This window comes from Heliangelus exortis, chromosome 10, assembly GCF_036169615.1.
Source record: "Heliangelus exortis chromosome 10, bHelExo1.hap1, whole genome shotgun sequence".
Classification (NCBI taxonomy): Eukaryota; Metazoa; Chordata; class Aves; order Apodiformes; family Trochilidae; genus Heliangelus; species Heliangelus exortis.
In genome coordinates this window covers 16173410-16198345 of record NC_092431.1, presented here as the reverse complement: position 1 = coordinate 16198345, position 24936 = coordinate 16173410, and the positions used below count along the sequence as shown (strand labels likewise).

Sequence of the window (24936 nt, the reverse complement as noted above, 5' to 3'; positions counted from 1 at the left end):
ATGCCTCTCTCACCCATTAATTTTGTCCAGCTTCATTTTTAGCATTCTCAGAAATCCTAGAAACCATGCTATGATACCAGAATCCAGTCCTGTGATACTACCTCCATATTCCTGAGAAAAAGGGCCAAAATTTGTGTTTATGCATATACTAGAATTTGTCACGAAAACAGATTAATGTAATTCTGTACTGTGTCTATTTTAATTTTTTCTTAAGGTGCCTATTCCTGTGGAACCTAAATGCCATATAATAATTATAGATAACACTGTGTGCCTTAAAAAGCAGTCTACTCAGCCTTGTTCATTGTGTGTCTGTGGGGAAACTTTCCTTCTGCTTCCCTTCTTCCCTCTCACTTCCTTGCCTGCAGTTGTGAGTTGGTCCTGGCAAAGTGCCCTTATGGGAAGAACATTTCCTCAGCATGGTTGGTAGCAGATGTGGACCTGAACATGGCCAGGGCTTGAATCAATCCATCTCTCTGTTGAGATTTTCTCTAGCAGGGAACAAGACACCAAAAACGTTGGCGATGTATTCTGGGCTGATTTATTCCAGTTTAAAATGTAATCACCAAAAAATTACAGTATTTGTACTATGTAGTTATCATTCATTAACCTGAAGATACACACAATAAGGAAGGGCTGTATGGAGACACACACAAACCACTCTTGATAACTGAACCTCTGAAGGACCAGCTTCAGTGGAAGAAGCCTACAGGAACCTAGAGAAAAGAGGAGGTGCTTTAGCTCAGGGCTACACTGCCTAGAAGGAAACCAAGACAACACTATTAGATTTTGAGGACTACAGCTGAACACAACACCTCAACAGGCTTTGTCTGTCGTCCATATCAAGAAAAAACAAAACCAGAAAACCACAGAGCAGCATAAAGGAAAAAAAGTTTGGCTTGTGGCAGCTTCCTAGAATAAAGCTTGGCTTATAATGACTGACAAGCACCAGCCCAGTACCCTGATTTTAAGTAGCCTTTTTGGTTTTGAAAAATGTGCCTTCACCTGTAAAGAGAGTTGACTCATGGGGAAGAAGAGAGGGGTGGAGAGCTAAAGGCAGCTTTGTGGCTGCTTGCCAGGGAGGAGATAAGGCCAGGCAGCTCCCAAAGGATCCCAGGACAATGAAGAAAACTGAAACACCTGACTGGCACAACCAGAATGCAGCATCCTAAGTAGCTCCCAGCTGTACCATTTTTAATGCGTGTTATTTTGAACACTCTGGGCTTATAAGTGTCTCAGTTATTACAGTCTCATTGTTATTTACATACAGATTTAAAAGCAGCACATTTTTCCAATGAGAGAAGCAATCTTTTTAAATTTTTAATCTTGTTATCAATTTATACATTCAGCAAAGCAAATTCCAATTATGTCTGGCACTATTGGACACGACTGCCATGCCCTACTACCTCATCCACCTGCTTAGATTCTGATCTGATTACTTAGTAATGTTTACTATATCACTGTCTTGGCCCAAACCAAACTATGTGTTCTGTGTTTGTACAAGTGGTCTGTGTTTTAAGATGAGAAGGGCTCAGTTAATGAAGGAGTTCATGATAGGTGGGGAGTAGAAAAGAGAACAAGGGCTTCAGGTAGCCATCAATTTGATAGCACACAGAGACAGGGAAAAGGTCCCTAATTTTTCAAGCATCCTACCTGTGACCACCCATGGAAATCACCATGCCAGAAAGGGAGAAGTAGGCCCTCAACCTGCAAATAATAATTCTAAAAAGGCAAAAAACACCCCAAACAAAACAACCAAACCAAGCAAGCAGAGAACATGAATTTCTGCAGGAAATAATAGTGATGTCCTTTACAAAGCAGGGGACAGCAACAGTTTTTTTCCAGGGACTAGCAAGCTTTTAGGTGATGCATGCAGGCTGCCAACAACCAAAAACTAAAACCCTTTCTTATCATGCTGTGTTCCCAATTCTTTCTACTCATCTTTACTCCAGATTACCAGCTGTGCCCTCTAGTCAACATGGAACACTAAGTCCTAAAAGCAAGAGCCACAAACACCCAACTTACTTGTAACTGAAAAAGATTACCATGATACACCAAGGATGCCTGTGAGTAATTCACTGGTCCATAGTAGGGGCACTAAGGGATAAGCCTTCAGGACCTTAGGGGGATAATTTCAGACATAGCAAGACCTAAAATACAGCAAGTTCTGATCAGTGGAATCATTTGAATCATTTACACTGCAGTGAATAGTCACTTGTGTGTGATCTAGTGATCTCAGACAGCAACAGAACCTGTAAAAGCTGAACTGGCATTTCTGTCCCACTCCACCCCAGTCTACTTGTCTGCCACATACACTTGTCTAAAACAGAGGAAATAATAACTATAATAGGACATTTTACTGTTATAGAACTCAGCTGCCTTAAAAAGGGAAACATTTTGCACTTTGGCTTCTTTGTCCAGGGGCTAATGAGACAGGTACCATTTTTACTTCACTAAGCATGCTCTAGAGCTTTCAAGAGCAGGCATTCTGTATGTTTCTCTAAGCAGAGTTTCTTTAAATTTTTATATTTTTCCACAATAACACAGATGTTGCTTGCTTCAAAAGGTCATTTTCAGTTTGAGCCAAAAAACCTAGGTTTAGCTAATAAACTTAGGTTGAACTAAGTCCATGCTTTCAACTTAACAGGAACACTTGAAAACAAAATACTACAGTGTAATCTGTCGTTCATTTTGGTTTGAATGTTTCACTGCTGAAGTGCCTGCAGTTAAAAACTACAGCAAGTAAAAAGTTAGAACTTCAGGCCTGTCTGTAGAAAGTAATGGAGAGATCCCTGGCTGGAGCTGGCCAGGTTGGTATGGCCACCTAGAGTGACACAATGATCTGTGGAGATCCCAGGTGGCATCCTGAGAAGCAGCACTGCTGTATTTGCATGGTGGCACAGCCCAGCTACCATCCCTGCTTCTGCTGGTTCCAGGTCCAGAACTAAATCAGTCACAGCCAGCTTGTGTTGCAGCAAGTTGACATAACCCAGGGCTGTTTCCACATTGTATAAAATGGAAAGGAAAGCAAAGAAAAAAAAAGAAAAAAAGAAAAAGAAAAAAAAAAGAAAAAAAAAGTTTTCTTTCTCTTCTTATGGTCTCTTTACCTAAATAAAGGCATAATTAGTGGTACAACTAGGGAAATTTTGTTCTTACAAATGTAAGTGAAATAGATTTGTTACACTATGATTTTTTGATTAATGAATCAAATGTTTTGGTTGTCAGCAAGCATTTCCCTTACCTTCATGTGTGATTTGAGATTGTCCTTGCGGGCACAGCGAAACGGGCAGAGAGGACACTGATGACTTTTCAAACCTGTGTGAATCACCATGTGCCGTTTCCAGTAACTTTTCCTCTTGATAACCAAACCACAGATAGGGCACTGGAAAGGTTTACCTCCTTCTTCTTCTGAGGCTTAGCAGAAGGGGGAAGAAAGAGAGAGGATCCTTTACAGTCACTTGTTGAATACTTTCCCCTTGTGAACACACTCAAGATACCATTTTTCAGTGCTAGAATTTCATCTGCAAAGAGACACATCAGTACCTCACATGTACCATGAATTCCAGTTCCTCCTCCCTGCATATCCCTTTTCTCCTTAAACCAGTTATTCTCCTTCTACAAAAGGTCACCATACCTTATAAAGGTTAATGTCCCAAACATCCTTTGACTAATCAGTAGGGGATGCTACTCTATCTCATCTGGTCCTAATGCTCCTTAAAATGTAACTGAACTGAGAAGGATGTCTCTCATAATCATCAATTTGCAGCTTCATTTCCTTTGAAAGAGTGGGTTGCAGCAGGATATGGAAAATATGGTTAACAGTTAAAAAAAAAAATTAATTTTCATATCTGATGGGAAGAGGGATCTAAAACATAGAACAATTCAAAACTTAACCGAAAAGCATTCTGGTATTGCTTCCAGATATATTTAGTTGCAGAAGTGAATAACTTCAGAACCCCTGCTGTTGAATTTCTTTAATTATGTCCTGAGCAGATGCTGCTGCAACTTCAGCCATCGGGGGTCTTCAGGTCATGGGTTCTCTTCTGCTCCCCAAGTTGTCAGGGCTTTAAAGCTACTGCCTAACTAACTGATTGCTCTCTGCTTTGCTGTCCAAGTCACCTGGGATAAGAAAAGAACTTGGTGGCATTTATCAGTCAAGTATGGCTACTCTATTGAGAGTGGAACCATTGCAAGGTTAAAGGAAAGAGAAATTCCTTGCTGCTGACTTCACACAACCAACCATCCATTCATTCTCTCACAATGATTTCCTCTGCTTATTATAAAGACAGGCCTTGTATTGCTGTGGAATTGGAAGCCTTTTTCCTCACTGTAAGACAGACTATTTTCAAATACCCAGAGCTCAGCAATGTGCATCCTGCTATTTGCAACTCCTCTGAGAATATTTAATCTCATTATTATCAATTATTTCCTACTGATGAGGGTATACCAAACATCAAATTCCCCTTGATGAAGAGCTAAGTGATAAAAGCCTCCAGAAAGATTTGCCATACCTTAAATTATAAATATTGCTATTAGGTAAGAAACAAAACCACCGTGATTCAAGTGATCAGGTAGTCATTACCTAAGTATGAAAGAAGACACATTATGGAAGCACACACTGCTGCAGGTTCAGAAATTCTCCTTCATGGCTCTGACAAGCCATGGGTCCAGCTTTTTGCCTGCAATAATCATGAGCAAATAGCTCAACGTGGTGGACAAAAGAGCAGCAGGCATACTCTTGTTATGAACTCACCCCTTCTTAAGTAGCATCCATCTTTGCTGCTCCTTACTTGTTGATATCTAATTAATCTCATTGAGTTTTGATCTCATAAAGACAGCTAGATGTTGCTGGTAAATAAATCAGATTCATAACAACCAAACAAACTCACCATTGCCTTAGAAGTTCAAAGTATGAGAGGGGAAAAAGACACCTCTCAAACTACGTCTACTGCGAAAAGATGTCTCTCTGGGAACAAGATGAAAACCCCCATGTCTCAAAGAGTAATCAGACACAAAACCATAAAAAGTTATAGAATTAAATACTATTTTTTGCTTCTAATGGTCATAGGTGAAAAGGAATCAGGAATGTGTGACATTTATTTTCATGGCAAATATACACACTCAGCTGCCCTGTCCACCTTCTAGAAAGTGAAGTCTTCAATCAAAGGTCACCCAACAGTGCCCTCCCTCTTTTTGCAGGCTGCATTTCCCCATGGATGAAGGAATCAAGGTGTCTGGGTTTCCATAATCAACATCTAGATATGCTAACCAACAGCTTGCTTTTTATTTTCAGTCAGTTAATTATTTAGAAAGGAAAAATTTATAAGAAACTTTCATATAAGAAAATGGACTTAAAGAACTTGCGTTATGACCATTACACTATAAAGTTTTGCTTGGATGCCAACTGGCACCAGCTCAGTGCATATGAACTGAAAGGAAACACCCTTCCTCTGGGGATATTATTCCAATGTATTATAAAAAAATTAATAGTTGTTCCTTGGTTACCAAGGACCTGAGGCAGTCAGTCCCCATTGTCATCTTTTAGCAGCACAATGTGCTTGGGCCTTCAGCAAAAAGAATAGCTGCTAGGAATTTGCTGCACCAGAGCTACTTTATAGAGTGGCAATACTACCAGCACACTTGCACTCCCTTCATAGAAACTGCACAAACAAGTCCCACAGTTTGTTGGTCAAACAGAGAACCTGGACTTTACCAAAACCATCTGCATTTCCCCAGTAAAAACTTATGAGCTTTTTCTTCCGCGGGAAATAAACTATTAACTCCAAATAAACTTTAACTTTACTCCTTTTCTACAAATTTCTGCCTTTCTTATATGAAGTCCTGTCTTCAAGGGGAAAGGTACATTAAATTAATGCCCACAGGCACACTGGTGTAGCCACTGTGGGTAATCCCGTTCCCATATAAAAAGCCCTTTTCTTGGTTTAGCCTGTGTTACTCCAAAAAGGACTTAATCTACATTAATTAAAACCTTATGCCAGACCCAGGAATAGTTGGCCACTTTAATTGCCTCTGCAAAACACACCAGGCACAGCATTTGTAGAACATGTAACACAGACCAAAAGACTGGTAGCAGATGCAACTCATCACATCCTTCCCCTCCTCTTCCAAGGGAAGAATGAGCTTTGCTGTCCATCCAGTAGCTTCTATTCTGTGAGTTTTTACCAAAAGTTGCATAGAGACAGATTAGACCTCATATTTCTCCTAAATGAAAAAGACTGGGTCAGAAATGTGGCTGTGCAAATGTACAGCCCCCATGTCAGGCTTCATGTTTGCACACTGGCTTGCTGCACCTCTAGAGTCAAGCTAGTATTCCTGATAAGCTTGAATTAATAATTGATATTGAATTAATAATTGAATTAATAAGCTTCAGACGGATGCTCTAATATACTGATCCACTCTGTGCATCTGTGAAGATACCTGAAATGCTTCCTTTGCCTCTTCACAGAACACCACTCCACACCAGGGAGAACACTGGTGCTCTCTGAAGCAATATGTTCTACCAGGAAAATGCATCCATGAGAACTTTTCATAGAAGGAGAAGAATGAAACCTTATTTTTCCTTATTTTGTAGATGGATCATTTAAATTTCCCTGCATGGCTTGCCATTTCTTGAAAGCTTTTGTTACCAAGACTGTTTCTTCTTTTCCCCTATAAACCTGATTCCTTGACTGCCAACAACTGGAAATGGTGGAGTGAAGTCAGAAGTGTAAAATGGTTCTTGTTGAGCAAAAAATGCAGTTTGCTTTTATTTATTTTTTTTTAACCACAAAGCATTGTAAAATACCTAGCTGCTGCAAAATAAATTAATGAAAAGTGGCAACATAATAATGTACTCTGGTAAATTAGGACAGGGTAGTAAGCGACAATACAAAAGTCCATTTGTGACAGAGACAGCAGGAGGGAGAATTCTCCCTTGTCAAGTATTTCAAAAGCACTGGTATTGTACATGCTCAGTGATACTATGAGCTCCCTAACGGGGATTTTTTGATCTTCTCCATTAAATATTTTTTGTAGACATACTCTGAACTTGGTAAGAGGGGGACATACCATTGTATGGGGGAAAAAAGAAAAATAAAAAAAGGGTACTAAGCTGTACACTCATCTTTCAAATATAGAAACATTTGTGACAGTTTGGTCTTCATGTGGTATTTTAAAAAGCTTTTCTATTTGTTTACCTAAAGCACCTGTTTCTTATTCTCTTAGTACATGGCACCAAGCCAGACCCAGACCCATTGAAGAGCTATTATATAAGCCTATTGCAAACCAAATACATGTTATTTAGTAGCTCAAAGTGTATCCATACCTGCACTAGTGGGCTTGGATGCTCTTCCTTTAGGGACTGGCAGTAGCAGTAATTCCAAAGACTGTGGTGGAGTGGCTTTCTCTTGCTTCATCTCAGAAAGCTGCAGGGGATCCTCAGCAATGAGTGATTTCTTCTTCTCAGCCAACAGGGTGCCTGCAGCCCTTGCAGCCACCTCCTTGAGAAGGGCAGCTGAAGAGGTCATGGAAGCCAGAGAAAGGAAAGAACTAGCTGGAGGCGGGTGCTCCTGCCCAGGAGTCATGCTTCTTTCACTCACTTTCTTAGATAAAGCTGCTAAAGTGGAGCTGGCTGACTGAGAACTAAAAGGTGAGGAAAAGGATTCGAATCTTATAGTCTCTTCAGTCCTTGATAGAGATTTGTCCTGCAGAACAGCATTGGCTGCAGCTTTAAGTTTCAGGATAGCTGAATCAGGGGACAAACCACAGGTGGTGGTTGAGTTTGGCAACCACTTACCTTGATTCCATATAAAGTGACTACTTGCATTGTATTGGTCACTTTGTTCCTGTTTCTCAGCAAGCTTCCTGGCAAGAACACTTAGCTGCTGGGCATGATGAGCAGGTGGAGAGAAGGAGAGATTTGAGCCAAGATTTACAGGGGACTCAACTCTGCCATTGACTGTAACAGCACCATCCAGCTTGAGGGACCCAGCCTCCAGGAGCCTCCTCAGGTTACTGCTCAGAGGCTTATTGGGACCAGGAGGTTCTTCCTCACCCAGAGATGACACATCAGGAGAGAGGTGCTCTTTGCTCTGTAATGTGTCTCTTAGCGCCTCATTTTCAACAGGTCCCAGCTCTGCTGTGTTGCTGCTAGGAGTTGCACTTCCCAAAGAAGTATCTGGGGAAGTGGACTGCTCTTGGATTCTGTCCTCAAGAGACAACTTAAAGTTCTCCTGGACTTCTCCATATGATGCTTCAGAAGGAGTTTCTGAAGAATTTCCAAACCAGTGTTCTTCCTCACTGAGTTCACCTTCCACTTCTTCCTGTCTGGTACCATCTGTGTGGAACCAAGAACAACAACAGTGTTATACCCAAATCTGTGTAAAAAAGATTCTTAGCATGAAGTATACCTGGCCTCTGCATGAGCTCCCTGAGCAGCCAGCTAACATCCCCCTGAAGTGCATGGACTTGGCATCAGCTTGTACTGAGTGACCAGGAAAAAGCTTTTTGAAGATCAGAGTCTTTCTTTGAAGACCAAATCATGACAAGCCTGACATCTTTCAGTCAAGATACCTAAACCAGCAGAAACTGCATACAAATATATAGAATATACATTTAGTCATATATTGCAGATATTTCTTTATCCTTATAGGCTGTGCACCCTGAAAAATATTCCAAACTCTGTGGTATAAAACAGGGATTTAACAGGCCCAGAAATCACTGGCTACTTGCAGCTTTGTGCAGCCAGCAGATCAGGTGTGCAGCTGCTCAAAGCAGTTTCTTCAGTGATGTTAAATCTCAGCTCAATCCTGCAGTGACCCCTATCTAAAATAAATTACAATTTGTACTGTTAATACACAATTTATTCCTGAATAGCTGATAGGTCAGATATATAAAGGCAGACTACAGCTCTCATCTGTCTAATTATTTGGGAAAGGAATAACATACAAACAAAACTAATTTGCAGGTGGTTTTTTTTTTTTGTTTGCTTTGTTTTTTTCCAGTTTTTTGTTTTTATATAGACTCTACTTGCTTTTCATTTGCTTGTCACCCTTCATTTATGTTAAAGTTTAAAGACCATCCAAAACAGAACTTAGTTTAGCTGAAAAGAAAAAGAAAGAACAAAAACAAACAAGCAAACAAACACAAGTTGGTTTCCATGCAGTGATTATGTCTCCTTTCCAGTAGCTGCAACACACCCAGTCCCTCCTGAGAGCTAAATGACAGTGTTTAAAGCACTGTGACCTTGGTTTGCTCTTCTTCCTGACAGGTATTCAAAGTCATGGAGACATGATCAAGGCTTCTTGCAGATCTTGCTGGCCACTCAGAATGTGGTTAAGAACAGCAGAAATGCTAGGAATAAATTCATGTTATCTTCCCTTGCCAGATACCTCTCACATTTTTTGCTTTTAGACTCAACGTCCCAAGCTGCCAAAGCATCTTTGTAATTGTACTGAGCAAAACAAAAGGATTTAATATAACCCTCCACTGACATTCTTGAAATAAGTCTGCACAATATATACTGTACCTGTGATCATACCTTATTCACAGATTCCCTATTTAATCCCAGCAAATTATAAAACTTGGAGAGAAGTAGATGAATAAAAACTTAAGATTTATAGTATTGCTTTGGTCCAATGAATGATACCTCCACATGACTGTAGAGTTATCAATGTACACTCTGAAAGTAAAGACTTATTTATTTTTTTTTATACATTATAGAGAATATGAGGAATAGTCTCTCAGAATAGGTTGATTTTACTCAAGACTCTGGAAAAAAAATCACCAATGACTTAAGAGCCCACAATTAAATGACTCAGTTACCTTAGATTAGTAACTGAAGCAGAAAAGGGCCAACATTTTTCCCATTAAAAAAACCAAAAAACAACCAACCAAACAAAAAAACCTGGCAAAATCCAAAGCACTTAACAAAAGATTATTTTGATACTATCCAAGTTAACATCACAAACACATCAAGATTAACACTAACATGTGCTAAAAAGGCCAATACCATGCACATACAAATAAAGAAGACAGATGCTAATCAGTTAAGGCAGCTCTTATCCAGGTTAAGGGAGGACTGCATGCATTCCCTTTCCACCCTGGGAACATTAAAAAGTAACTTGAGGCACATCCATACAGTTGGGTGCACTCAGAGGAGAGATCAGTCCTCTCAGGCTAGTTTTGGATAGGAAGACAAAAGAGCATCTTACTGGCACTTTGCCTGAACTGACAGACCAGGAGCAGGACACATCCCCTGGGACACAGCCTAGACCTGACACCACTACACAGTTTCTGAGCCAGAGCAGAGCCAGCCTGTGTCCTACCACTGCACCATCCATATGTCTGCTTACATCTGTCTGTGTTAAAACAGCCCCTCTTCTCCCCTGCAAACCCTGCTCTCTCTGTGACTCTGCTCCACAGCCATAAGCAGGATTTTCCCTCACTCAGAAACTCATGCAAAAATTACAGAGAGATATTTAAGTGTGAATGGTTACAAGAGGAAATGGGTTTCTGGTTTAGAAAAATGTCCAGCTTACTACATCTCCAGACTCAGTTCCTTGCCACATACTTCAAATTCTTAATGCTGATATTTTTCCCAATCACAACAAGCCTTTAAAATTTCAGTTAAATAACACCATTTTACAAATCTCTCAATCTTATTCATCCTCTATGCACTGGAAATTAATTATTCCTTTCCACTGCCCCATTTTTTGCTGAACACAGAAGCAACATCCTACATGCATTTTCACTACCTATCCCCCTCTCTAAAGTTGGTATCTCAGGGAACAACACTCAGAGTAGGTGAGGAACAGGACACTGATATCTGAAGTTGATGGTGAGGATGGAAGGAAAGGAACTACTGTGCCTGCTATGGCATAGCCACAATACAGCTTTCTTCAACAGTAACACAACTACACTATGCCTGGATCCAAAAAAAGAAGGTACCAGCAGCAGGAGAGAGAGGAACTTTTTCCAGACATGCACATTCTGCATTGGCCTTGCCTATATGAAAAGCAGCCAACAAATATTTTATTGACAGGGAGCAGCAGGAGTGCAGCGCTCTTCGTTTCATGGGGGATGATGTGACAGAGAGCAGCCCTGCAGGAAGAGACTCGGGGGTATTGGTGGAGGAAAAGCCAACAGTGTCTGCTCTTCCAGCCCAGAAAGCCAATCACATCCTGGGCTGCATCCCAAGCAGTGTGGCCAGCAGATCCAGGGAGGGGATTCTCCCCCTCTGCTCTGCTCTGGTGAGACCCCACCTGGAATACTGGGTCCAGTTCTGAGGCTGCCAGCACAAGAAGGACACGGAGCTGTTGGAGCAAGTCCAGAGAAAGGACACAAAAATGATCAGAGGGCTGGAGCATCTTTCCTATGAAGCTGAGAGGCTGGGGCTGTTCAGCCTGGAGAGGAAGGAGGCTTTGGGGAGAACTTAAAGCATCAACTTCCAGTACCTGGAGGGGCTACAGGAAAGCTGGGGAGGGATGGTTTACAAGAGTGTGTAGTGATAGGATGAAGAGTAAAGGTCTTAAACTAGACCAGGGTAGATTTAGGTTAGATATTAGGAAGTTCTACATTATGAAGGTGGTGAAACACTGGAAGAGGTGGCCCAGAGAGCTGGTGGAGACCCCACCCCTGGAAACATTCAAGGTCAGGCTTGGCAGGGCTCTGATTAACCTGATCTAGTTGGAGAAGTCCCTGCTCACTGCAGGGGGGTTGGACTGGATGACCTTTAAAGATCCCTTCCACCCCGACACATTCTATGACTCTGTTCTATGATTTGAAGGCTTGGTATCAAGCCAGAATTTCCCTCCTCTCTGGGTAGTGCAGGGAGAGCTCTGCCTCCTGTTCCTGATCTACCTGTAACCACTCAAGCACCCTCCAATCTCCAAGCAGTCTGTGACAAAGGGTGAATTCCCTTTGCAGGATATCTATCCCAGAAGCCAGCTGGTTTTGTTTATTTGTTTGTTTGTCCCACCAGCACAGTTTTTTTCTGTACCCAGAAACCAGACCTCTAACTGCTGACACAGTTCCAATTTTCCTCTTCTCAGTAATTCCCTCAGTTGCTGCAGTACCCAGCCCACAGGATCTGAAGGCTGTGAGGTTAATGCTGAAAAAGCCAGCACTGGTGTCTTACCACAAGCTCTGCCAAACCTCCTTTTAAACACTGGTGAATTGGTTTAGAAGCATAACAGTGAAGCCTGGTGATTTCATTTCTAAGCAAAGCAGACATTCAAGGCCTTCAGGGAAAGATTCTGATTCACTCTGACTTGTGAACCTGTGAGTCTGAACAAGCTTGAGAACTCAAGGGAAAACCAACCCAATCCACCAACTTTCCTTTTGCTTCAAGGTAAATAAAACCTTCCCTCAGAACTCAGAGGCTTCATGGGACACCAGACCAGGTTTGCCTGAAACAGAAGCCAATCCCTATGAGTCAGTTCTCAAGAACCTTCAGCTGGTTTTCAGGTCTGTCACAGATCTGCATGACGTGTTTTTCCCTTCTCTTGCAACATGGCTAAGGACCTCCAGTGAGAAGTCCTTGAAAGCTAGGAATAGAAATGTAATATCACATTAAAATTTCTTCTTTCCACCATAAACATGCCATAGTTTATTACTAGAGAATTTCTTATGAACGTTGAGCTATTTGCATTACATTTCTATTGCAGCCTGAAATGCTAAAGATGGGTAGGAAACCTTATGGAAGTTGCAGAGCAGGAAAAGATAACTTCAGATTTAGGGGCAAATTCTCACTGACTTAATTTGGAACAAGACCTGGCTGGGAATCTCTCCAACTTTTACAGAGTAATCACTCATTGGCTTGCCTTTTCTCACCATGATTCAAGAGCTGAGACTTCTCAATGCTTCTCTTTCCTGATTTTCATGGCAGTGTTGGATGGAGAACTGCTTCCCAAACCATTTGCAACTGCAAGAGGCCAGTGGAAGTTAGACACGTCCCGTGTGCTTTGGGACTGCCCCACCAGAGGAGCCTCACTCAAGGACTTCTTATGCCTCTCAGTGATGACAAAAGGCACCGAGGTGCCACTGTGCAGCTGCTGCCACTGCTGGAGCCCAATACCAAACAATTTCTGGCAAAGCCACAACTGTGTGCAGAAGCACTGTTGATAGAAGTGTCAGGCTCCTCTGCTTGCCCACTCATCTGCTTCTTGTCAAATATGGAGAATCTGTTTCCCCTTCAAGTGATCAGTTTGACAGAAAAATCTTAATGATCCCAAAGTTTGTTATTTCACATTGTGAGAATCTGCCCTTTTACTCAGGGTGGTGATTAGAGTTTGACCCTGATATCAATAGAAATGTAAATATTAACTTACCCAAAGTACTTGTACTTGAAAACTGAAAAAGACAAACATATTTGTTGATTTATACACTGACCCAACCAATACAAATGCTGGAAACCTTAATTGTTCCCATCATAATGTAAACATGCTGTTCCTAAAAGTGGCAAGTGTGAGATGATCCACAGTTTCACTTTGTAGGACTTGGAGTGGAAAAATATGGAAGTAGCAGGCTAGATCAGAAGCATGTGCATGTTCCCAGGTCATGCACATTTCCACATACAGCACATGGAAAAGGGAAGAGTCTCCCAAGTTGTGGCACTGAGCAACAGACATGGGCAAGGACACCATTTGGACCAGAGATTCTCTAAGAAGAGGCTACAGCTAAGGAACTTACACCAAAGACACTGAATCTTCATGCTAAGTGGGGCAAAATTTCACTTTATTCATTCAGTGCAATGAATAAATTAAAGAACTTCAAAACAGAATTAACATTGTAAATCCATATGCCAAAGTGCTATGAAACATATGGAAATTGTAATTATGGGATTGCAGGATGAAAATTAAAACAATTACAAAAAATTAAATAATTGCAAAGAAAGGCACACAGGAAAATTGCTCATGAGATTAATAAAATAAATTTGCCCTAACTTCAGCAGTTACTTTTCAAGAAAAATCTGGAGAATCCACAGATCAGGATTTAAAAGGATAGGAGAGTCAGACCTCTTTCTATTATCTTGATATCAAATATCTTGATCTATATAAGAATTTCAGATATGATCATTCAAGTTTGTGTCAATCTAAATAAAGTTACACTTGTGTTTGTTGGCTATTTGGCACACAGGTCATCTTCCTAAGTCCACCTCTAGTGCCTATCACAAAGCACTGTCTGTATTATACTAAACACTAGAACTAGGTCTACTACTACTAAAAGAGCTAGCAGTGAGTAACAGATTTCCACTAGGGAACTGAGGAGCTCTGCAAAGATAGCTAAAGAATTTAAGAGAATGCATTAAACTTAAATCAAGCAGTAAGGAGATCTGAGGAAACACAGCTTGACTCAGATGAACAGTTTAAGACCAAATAAATAGGCAGATGCATCAAAAATAAGGCAGAGACAATAGCTGAGCAACCTAGAACCTAAACTTGTGTGACTTTTATCAAGAATAGCAAGAAAAGGGGGATAAATGAAGAGAAGCAGCAGCAGACAGACATTAACAAGGAAGAGATCAAAGAATCATCACTGTTGGAAAAGACCTCTAAGACCACTGAATCCAACTTTCAACCCAGAAAAAAACCCACCAAGCCCATTAGAGCATGTCCTGAAGTGCCACATCTACATGTTTGGTTTTTTAGTACCTCCAGAAATGGTGAATCCATCACCTCCCTGTGTCACTGCCTGACTGCTCTTTCACTAAAGAAATTCTTCCTACTACCTTGTATAGACCTCTCCTGGTGCAGCTTCAGGCTATTTCTTCTCATTCTCTTGTTATTTACTTGGGAGGAGAGGCCAACATCCACCTCACTACAACCTCAGGTAGGGGAGTGATAATGCCTCCCCTCAGCCTCCTCTTCTCCAAACTAAAACCATCCCAGTTCCCTCAGCCTCTCCTCACAGGACTTGTTCTCTGGACCCTTTGCCAGATTGATTGCTCCTCTCTGGACACTCTCCAGTACCTCCACATCCTTCTTGTAGTGAGAGGGACCCAGAACTGAACACAGGATTCAAGCTGTGACCTCACCAGTGCCAAGTACAGGGGAACAATCCCCTCCCCGGTCCTGCTGGCCACACATCCTGATCCAGGCCAGGATGCTGTTGGCTTTCTTGGCCACCTGGGCACACTGCTGGCTCATGTTCAGTCAGCTGTCGACCAGCAACCCCTTGGTCCTTTTCTTCCAGGAAGCTTTCCAGCCATTCTTCCCCAAGCCTACAGCATTGCATGGGGTTGTTGTGACCCAAATGCAGATGATAGACAGGGTATAAAAGGGTGTGCTCCACTTTGGCCTCCAGGATAGCTTCCCATGTCTGCCTTAGAACGCTCAACTGAGGGTTAGAGATCAGGCCACAGGCCAGAATTTGCTTTTCTTGCAGTCCATTTCAGAATACCATCTTTTTCTAGGTGCTGTGGCCTAAGTTCCATCATGGCTCTTACCATCAGCATCATATCTAAGTAAGAGGCGATTCCCATCACATGAGGGCTGCACATTCAAGAACAGAACACAGGCCCACAACGTCTCCATCTTTGCTCTGCAACAGTCCAGGAACTTCTGTCCCTTAGAACTGGAATACAGAAGGATGCTCACTTGCTTCAGCCAAGCCCAGTAAATGCTACTGGTGCAGAAGTAACTGAAATCTGTCAGAGACTGGTTGCTAGCCTGGCAGAACTGGGCAAACAAAGTTCTAATGGAACAAGGAAAGCAGAAGCCATACTGAAGGAGTTCCAGGGTGAAACTAGAGGAGAGGAACTTGAAGTCCAAACTGCAAATGGCAAATTCAGTGAGATTTATCAGCCACAAAAGTGTCACATCAGAATTCAGTGCAAATCAGGTAATACAGAGGAGAAAAGAATAAAGGAGCCAAGGACTGGATACTGTAGATATCTTTAGGCAAACTATGTACACTGTGTTAAGTGCATCATTTTAGCAATGGTAAAAATTACAAGAGTTTACTTGCTAGTAGCACATCATTTTCTAATGCACATTGTCTCTGAACAGCTTCACACAAACCCTTGCTGATTTCACAGACAGGTACCACAGAAAGCAGCATGGACAGGCCTCAAAATGGCAGTAATATCTGACAAGTCTGCTCTGAGGCATCCTACATGAATTGCTGAGTTTAGCTGCTCACAGACTACCCTTGTTGTATTTAAGCTGGTTTTTAAGCAACCTCTGTGGGTTACCACGCCCAGCAGAAGATGTGGATGTGTGTGCTGTAGACTAACTCAGAGAAGCTGGCACCCTGTGCACTGACACCCCACAGGCTCCCCCTCTAAAAATCACTTATGGCCACATCTGATCAGACTATATATCAAGAGCAGCAGCCAAGTTGATTTTCCCATAGGGATGCTTGCAAGAAAATCATGATTTTAATAAAGACACAAAAAGTCTGCCTTAACACCTTCTATGACATCAACAGCAGCAAATAAAACCTGAAAGTCAGAGTTACATAAACAGTCATGTGCCACAGTGCCCTGGGTCCCCCATTTTCCCTTCATGATTTCTGTGACCTATAATAGGTAAGCAGCACAGGGAGTCACTGTCCTTTTTGAATGGAATTTCTGGCTCACACACTTATCAACGGGATGATTATTCAACTCTTGACCTCATCACAAAGTGGTTTAGCAGTGTTGCTGGTGCTTGAACCAAAATTCTCTACTGCAAGCTGACCCAGGGAGAGCAGCACAGCTGCAAGAAGGAACTGCCAAAAAGCCACAGCTCTGCTGTCTGTCCTCCCCTGTGCTTAAGTTAGGTGAAAAGACTCATACAATTAGACAGGAAAAGAAGCCCTAGGTGGGACTCTGTATTTCAGCTTCTCATCTTCTAAAATAATGATTTTCCTAGCTGGAGGGAGGGGAAAGAAAGGTACAGATTTTAAAGACAAGGCATATAACTCCTCTGCTTTTATCACTCACTTTGAAAAAACCCACTTTTAAGAAAACCTCAGAATATTCACCCAGCAGTTTCTCTAGTATTGCTGTTATAAAAAACGTCTCCAAGATGAGCAAGATCAGGTTGCAGTTACCTTGCACTCACTGAAACCCTTCAAGATGCTTTGCCCCTACACACAAACAACTGTGAAGGTGCAGAAGTACCATGCCTTCAGGTTTGCCAACTGCTAGACAACCCCAGAAGGTCAAAATGCATGTACAGTACCTCAGTTTCCTCTCGAAGGCAGAATCCAGGTGTGATGGGCCCTTCTGAGGAAGGAGAGAAGCAGGATGGATTACTGAAAAAACTTGTCACAAACAACATAAAATTGTCTTTATTTGCTTTCCCTCAAAGGAGAAAAACTGAGAACAATTTTGTTGTAGATGAGAAACAGAGACAGTGATCTTTTACTTTCAGCTACAAGCCCCAGAATAAATGTGTCAAGTGGGGTTTCATTACCTGCCAAAAAGATCTTTCTTTTACTAGCTAAGCATCCACAGAAGAGGACAGAAATACATGGTTTCTTCAGAGATGAGCAATCACTGTTTGATGAAGTTCCTTGAGGCTGTTGACCAACCTTATAGTGAGGACCTTATAGTGACAACAAGCCTGATCTCCCCCCAAAAAAGGTCTTCCAAAGATAACTCCTACAACAGTGGATGTTCAACATCTTGCCACCAAGAAAGATTGGCTGTTTGGGTTCTAGGCAAGAGGTTATGGTTAGTAGCTGTGGGATCAGTGTTTGAGGAGAGCTGCTTCCACTGGGACCCAAAGATATTAAGCACCGAATGAACAGATATTAGAGTTAGAAGACACTGTTAAGGTGACAAAAGCTCAAGACTGACATTAGTGGTGGTCCTGTGCCCTCCCTTACATTTGCTCTGTTTGCTTAACTGCTTGGCAAGCCAATGTCAACTCACCTGGCAGAAAAGCTGTTACTCTGTGAAATCAGAACAAAACTCATGTGAAGGAGGCAAGTGTGAGGAAGCAGGAAAAGGAGTCAACAATCTGAGCCACCTCCCTCCTGAGGTCTTTTGGGGTGCAGAGCATATCATATCTTGTCCATAGAAAACACCAGAGGATTCTCCCTCCCATCCCAAACCTCAGCAGTGCACTACACCTCTCAGGAAAGAGCTGGCCCGTGCAGTCAGAACAGCTACAGCAGCCAACATCTTGCAGGCTGCTCTAGAAGCCTTATCTGGGACACCTGCAGATGGGTTGGCCACTGTAGACTCTTTTGATGCTAATTATAAATTTTTCCCTAGAACCAATTGGCAGCATCTTTCTGGGAGAAGACTAGGAAATAGTATCTTAGCAGTGAGGCCCAGTAATCAGGAATCCTAAAAAGTAGGTAGAGAGAGCAGTATGTCTAACAATGTAGAAATGAAACCCCAAACAACTCCAGTGAACATTTTGGAAAATCCAGCTACAACGAGAAGATCTCTAAATGAGGGAAATGAGTTTCCCCACTAGATCAGATTATCATGGAAGATAACCACATGAATGCTAAAAAGTCAATATAGTTATCCATAATATTTTAAAGCCATCTTTGAATGACAATTAAGTCAATGAATGAAAAAAAAAGTCAATGACTTTGGCAAGTCATTAATGAAATCTTTTTAAAGTTGCTTACAGAACACAGAACTAGTGTTTCTATTAGGAAATTCTAAGCAGAAACATAAAACTGCCTTATCTTAACCATAGTCTATCTGCAAACCAGAGGCTCAGTTACCCATTTCCAACTGGCTACTTGCTTTGTAGTAGTGTGTTTCTAGGTCATGGTTTTCTATGATATATTTGATGTAGAAGACATCAAAACACAGATTTATTTATTTTTTTCTGATGAGACCTCAGGCTGCATTTATCCCTGGCTTACAAAAGTAGAAAAGAGAGAGAAGGAAGGAAAACCATGGTCAGACAAAACAATCACTCTGAGCTCAAGCAGTGAAGTAACACATCGCTCTGGATCTATCATCATGCAGCTCTGTTTAGGTCTTATGGAATCAAAGATCCACTCACTTGGACAATTCTGATTGAGAAAATGGAAAGACCATACTATGTTATTAAGATATCTAAAATTAAAAAAACATAATAACAACCTCAGTTCTTTATACATTTCACTCCTTAGAACAGAATGGACTTCAAGAATGGAGGTGGGCACATGTGAGTAAGTGTGAAACTGATAAAAACTTGACCTAAGGCCTAGAATAAAATGCTCAGACGTAAAGGAAAAATATTCATTTTCAGAGAGGTAAATCTCTGCCTTGAACAGCTCAGGCAGGACCAGTAGAACTTCTTTTTGCATTCCTTACAATGATTTTTGGTGCTGTGATGATTGGTCTCCAAGACAAAGACTTAGCAGAAGGCATGGTTTAGAGAATCTATGACTGGATGGCTCAAGGTATTTTAAAGTGATTATATTCTTTTTCGTTGCCAGTGGTTTCCACAAGGCTTTGAGAAACAGCAGAAGAAAACTGGAAGAAGCACTCTGAAAAGTGTCACGTTTGTGCAGTGGGCACTTCCCAAGAAAAGAAGTCTCTGTAGTAAAACTGAAGTGAGTCATTAGGTATAAGCAGTACATTTTCTCATATAATATTTTGTATGATTCAGGTGCCAAAAAAGGCAGGAAAGTTTTGCTTTCTAATCTTTATTTAACTCAGTAACAAAATTTTGCTGGTCCATTCTGTTTTGCATACCTGTGTTCTCTGGTTTTAAGCTACATTTATAAACTCCTTGCTCTTACCCAGTGCTTTCTATCAGTAACATTTCATCTTAATTAAGGCCTGCATCTGACCTGTCACCTCCCCAGAACTGGCTGCACTGATAGCTGTCTCAACTCTGTACTGCGACAAAATGCATCTTCATTGTCTGAAATGTGCTGCAAGCACAGCCACAACCCCAGCAGGAAAAAGTAGGCACAAGAATCCTCACGTGTTCCTCCCAATTTACAGCAGCCAACAATAAAGTGATCTGTTTATGCTATAAAATGTTGTGATTTCTCTTGATTTATCCTCAATAGAATCATGTGCAACTCATTTGAGTTGGGTCGGTCATTTACAACTGACAGGGTTACCACAGCAACATGATTTTAGTCACCCTTACAGCTGGAAAGGAAGGAGATGAGAAGTTGCAAGTGTCAGTTCAGCTGGAGAAAGGGGCTGAGTGAAGTGAGGGAAGTGTTCAGACATGCCACTTGGTTGCATACAAACAATTTGCAATGAAAATAAATAACTCCCTGATCACAACTGTGATAAGCGATAGCTATAAGTAGACAAAAAGTTCTCACGTTACCTGAAAGGCTAAAATTAACCTAAAAGCCCCAGGAAAAGGTCATAAAACACCTATGCTCTGAGCTGTGCTGTGGCAAGGGTAATTTCAAACTTTCCTAGGGGACAAACCATTGGCCAAAAGGCTGATATCAAAGCACCAAAGCCACACTGGCTGATCACTTGCTCCTTTACCCTTTCATTGCAAGGAGCTGCCCTCATGTGTTGTACACACTGTATAGGATCACACCCTTAAGCAATCCAGAGTAAATTTACCATAACTACCATGATGGCTTGGGAAAAAACTCTCTGCTAAGGTTGATAAACCGGTCAATCACCTGGTTCCTAGACTTTTATTCTTGTGTAAATGTTTTCATCCTCACATTACCAGTACCTATGAGAAGACAATATGTGCGTTGCCAAAAACAACTATTTAAAATGAGAGCAAACCCTTAATTACTATAAACAAGATTACAACACACTTATTCAAGGAGAAGTGTCTAAACACCAAAAGGATAGCTCCAGAAAATAAAGCTCCTTTGCTCTCATTATTTGTGGCTGCTGACTCCACATCCACTCCTGCTCTGTGCAGGACCCTCAGTGTCCCCTCAGCCCAACTGAGCACCACAGCAAGACCCCCTGGTGTCCTTCTGTCCATGTCCTCTGCCTGGCTGAGCACGTATGCAGGGCATGAAGCTTCCAGTATCCCCTCAGCTCCTCCTGTGAAATCTACACCACCTTCCTCCCCAGGCCACACCTCCCCCTGTCTCTGTAAAATGGGAAGGAATCGTTAACATACAAAGGAAGGCAGAGACAAGCACTGCAGTTACTTACTTCATCTTCAAGAGAGAGATGCTTTAGCACCCCTGGTGGGAATCTAAAGAACAGTCCAACCCTCACAGGTTCCAGGCCAGGATGGGAAAGCCACATAAAGCAATCGTCCTTGCCAGCAAGTTAATTTGGGCTCAAAGCAGAGTACTAAATTTACAGCAGGGTAGATACACATGATCGCAGGTAAAATTTCCCTTTCCACATTTCTTCCCTCACTGGTAATAGCCAGAGAGTTTCAGGAAAGCAGAACAGAAGACACCTGACTAATGACACAGAAGCTGAATCCAAAAGGATGACGAATCCCAGAATGTCTTTGGTTGGAAGACACCTTCAAGATCATTCAGTCCAACCCTGACCAACACTGGAAGTTCACCTCTGAGCCATGTCCCTAAGGACCAGGCCCACGTGCCACTTAAATACCTCCAGGGTTGGTGACTCCACCACTGCTCTGGGCAGACTATTCCAATGTCTGACAACCCTTTCAGAGAAAAAATGTTTCTTAATATCCAACCTAAACATCCCCTGGCATAGTTTGCATCCATTTCCTCTGGCCCTGTCACACACCACCAAGGAGAAGAGGCTGTTTCCCTCCTCACTCCAACCTCTTTGAGGTAGTAGAAGAGAGCATAGTGATTATATAGCATCTTTTTAGCTCTACACACAGACATTATTAAATACAAAAAACTGTGCAACAGATCTGGTTTCCTTTATCCTTTGAAGAGTATAATCAAATTTTGGAATTGAGAAGTAGAGAAGTCCCACCACAGTTTGTACAGACTAGCTTGAGCCAGCATGGCTTCAATACTTGAGGGAAGTTCTTTAGAAGGTTTCAGCAGCACTGTAAAAACATACAGCACCATCCAGAACATACTTAGTCGTTTCAAGGAGCATATTTTCCATAATTTTCCCCACTTACATCTGTTCCTCTGGGGGTCAACCACTCTACCTCAGACATTGCCACCTTGGTTTCCCTGAGAAACTGCTGAGTGCATCTTTCCAACAGGACATATAATTAGGATTCAGGCTCCCTTCAGGATGAAAATATCTTTTTTGTTGGGTAACACACAGCTAGAACAGCAGGCTGACTCCCTGGCTTGTAGTCCTATGTTTTTGTATAGGAAAAAGCAACAAAGGAAAAGAGCATTTCCTTGTCATGCACAAGGTAATCCTTGAGAGCACTTTCTGGTATCTAAACACCACCACAGAAAATAGAAGTCCAGAAGACACTCAGCTGAAAGAGTGATGAGAAGCCCTGCAGAAGAACATGGTATTTCTGATCTGCTTTCTCCAGGACTACTGGACTGGCTCTAATTTCCCCAGTCAGGCCACCAACGTCAGGGATAATATAAATGGTAACCTTCACTTTTCCTCTTCTCTCCAATGGATTAAAGGCATGCTGTGTCTTCTCTTGAACCAGTTCCAAATAACTTCTCATTTTATTAACTTCTGAAACTGCCAGTAGTCGTCAGGGAGTGACACTGATAAAGTAGTGTTATTACCAAAGTGAAAAATGGATACATCTCTACTTTCCTCCCTTTCCTGGCCAATCTTCTCCAGCTGGTCTAAAAATTACCATAAATATTGACTAGCAAAGGGTGAAAAAGGAGAAGAATTATCAATGATAAAAGCAGTGATTATATCACAAGGCTTTTGGAGAATTAGTCCATGCCACTGTAGTAGCACTACACATGGATTAAAGATAAAACAAAACAAAAAATCAAAAATCAAACCAAACAACAACAACAACAACAAAAAAAACCCAAACAAAAAAGCTGTACATGAAGGTCTTGCAATAGGTGTGAAGAATCTCTTAGATTTTCCTGTTGAGTCACAAGAAAAAAAAAACAAAAAACAAACAACAATTCAAAAAATATGGAGATTCCATGCCTTTAAACTCTCCTGCTGAGCCCATAAACATTCCCTAAAACCCCAGAGAGCCCCAACAATTTTGTCATTGTCGTCTGTACTCTTGGACACAAAAATTCTTCCAAGGTACACAGCTACAATTTGCAGCATCAGTAAAACATCAGGAGAAAAATTTTGGCATGCCTAAGGGAGATTTTCACCTCCTGAGCACAGAGATAACCCAGTTAGCTTCTAAGGAAAGAAGGAAGAACTCAGCCTCTCTCTCCATCTCCCTGTCTCTTGCTGCAGGAGGCTGTCTAGCTGCTCTTCATATAAAGAACATATTGGGAGTTTGAAAAACTGTCAAAGCCATGGTTGCATTTGCCTGCCTTGCTGATGTGAGGTATTGTTGTACATCCTGACCTATACTTACTTTGACTTTTTTGGTCAGCTCATTATTTCCTTCTCTGAGCATGAGTAAGACATCACCACTTCCCAACAGCTCCAGTGGCATTCTGGCAAAAACAATTAATTCCACTTGATTCAGGAGAATTGCTACTGCTACATATTCAATAATCCAGATGCTTCTGTTCAGTCTGTGCACAGGCCCAGGTTCTCTCCTGCAGGACACAGATTTGGCAAAGCAAACACAGCAAGGGCATTGCACAGGCACCAATTTACCCTGGTGCCTTCCAGCCTAGGCTCAGCCTGGAATCTGGTTTATCAGCAGGAGATGGAAATGCTGGTACCCAGCAATAAGGAGACCCAAGTGTGTCCCAGCTGTGGCTTCTTTTCTGCCCCCTTCCCATCTCTGATTCACAGTCTCTTCTAAGTTTCAGTGATATGAAGATGTATGAATCAACAGTACTGTTCCTCTCCTAGGAACATCCCCATGCAATGAGAATCCCCATCTGGGAAGGCCAAGGCAACTCCAGTAGCTCACTGGCAGCACAAGGGAGATCAGAGAAGGACAGTGAAGCTGGCCCATTGGTGACAATAAACACTAAGTCCTAGTTTATAAGTAATGTTAAGTGAGAAGTAATCTTAAATTATTCTAAATATTGAAGTTGAAAAGGTAACAACAGCAAATACTGTGAGCTTTCTTTCCCTTTTCTCAAAACACGGAAAGAAAAAAACCCCACATTAACCACTCAAAACACTGACCCTCAGAAGAAGACTTTTAAAATATATGGAGTGGTTGCTGTAGAACACATTTATGGTTCCAGTGATCAATAAAGTAAAAGAAACAACAAAAACAACTAGAAATCCCTATGCCACCTTAAAATGTAGACTGCAATAAACAAAACAGGGGGAGCCTCAGTCAAGCTGCTCCAGTGCCTTTAATTATCCCTGTTGTGTTTACAACCTCTATCAAGGGGTCACAAAGTGAAGGGAAGAGCTCACAAACCCTGTGTATGCCAATAGCATTGTCTGTAACAAACCACAGCAGGTGACATAGACCAGTGCACCTGCTGTAACAAATATCTCCATTGGCTTTCACTGGTTGCTGTTTAATTTTGCTAAATACAGCTTCTCCTGCTTTATTTTTGGTAAATTTAGTTAACTGCTCACCTGAGGTGCTTTCTGCCCTTCAGCTTTCCAGATTGTTCAGAAACAAAAGATTTAGTTTTCAGATACTGAAATTATTTCTTCTATAAGTGTCAAAGAACCTGGTTCCCTAGAACGTATTTTTTCCTCTCTCCCAAAGTCAGATTAAAACATAGCAAATTATATTCTCTGTGTTTCTAATTCCTCCCACAAGGATGATATTATGGTAACATATCTAAGGGAAGCTTCAAGAAGTGTTTGTTTTGTCCTGCTGTGTTTGCTACCAAAGACAGCTGCTTTCTCTGTCCCTGAGAGGATTGCTTGGGGTTAACAAGCAAAGCCAAATAAGAGAGGATTAGGAAGCTACTGGTAGTGGTAGGTGAACACACAGAGCAGCCCTTTCCATGCAGAACAGGCACTCCCCACTCAATTTAAGGCATTGCCTCAGTTTTCCACCTTAAGAAAAGTCAGAGGTTGCATAAGTAATGTGCAAGCACTGAATAAAAAGT

The 24936-nt window shown here is 41.6% G+C and overlaps 1 protein-coding gene across 7 annotated transcripts in view; it reads right to left on the bottom strand.

Moving 5' to 3' along the window:
* ZNF827 (zinc finger protein 827) overlaps positions 1 to 24936 on the bottom strand; it is a 101267-nt gene that overhangs the window by 66374 nt on the left and 9957 nt on the right. For 6 of the 7 annotated variants that reach the window (XR_011727782.1, XR_011727783.1, XR_011727784.1 and 3 more), the window contains exons 2-3: positions 7322 to 8332; positions 3239 to 3411 (exon numbers count right to left, since the gene is read on the bottom strand). Coding sequence is in view for 4 of the 7 variants with exons in the window: in XM_071753723.1 (XP_071609824.1) it covers positions 3239 to 3411; positions 7322 to 8332 (1184 nt within the window). In the remaining 3 variants the exon portion in view is untranslated. The remainder of the gene's footprint in view (positions 1 to 3238; positions 3412 to 7321; positions 8333 to 24936) is intronic. The other variant, XM_071753724.1, reaches the window with a different exon arrangement.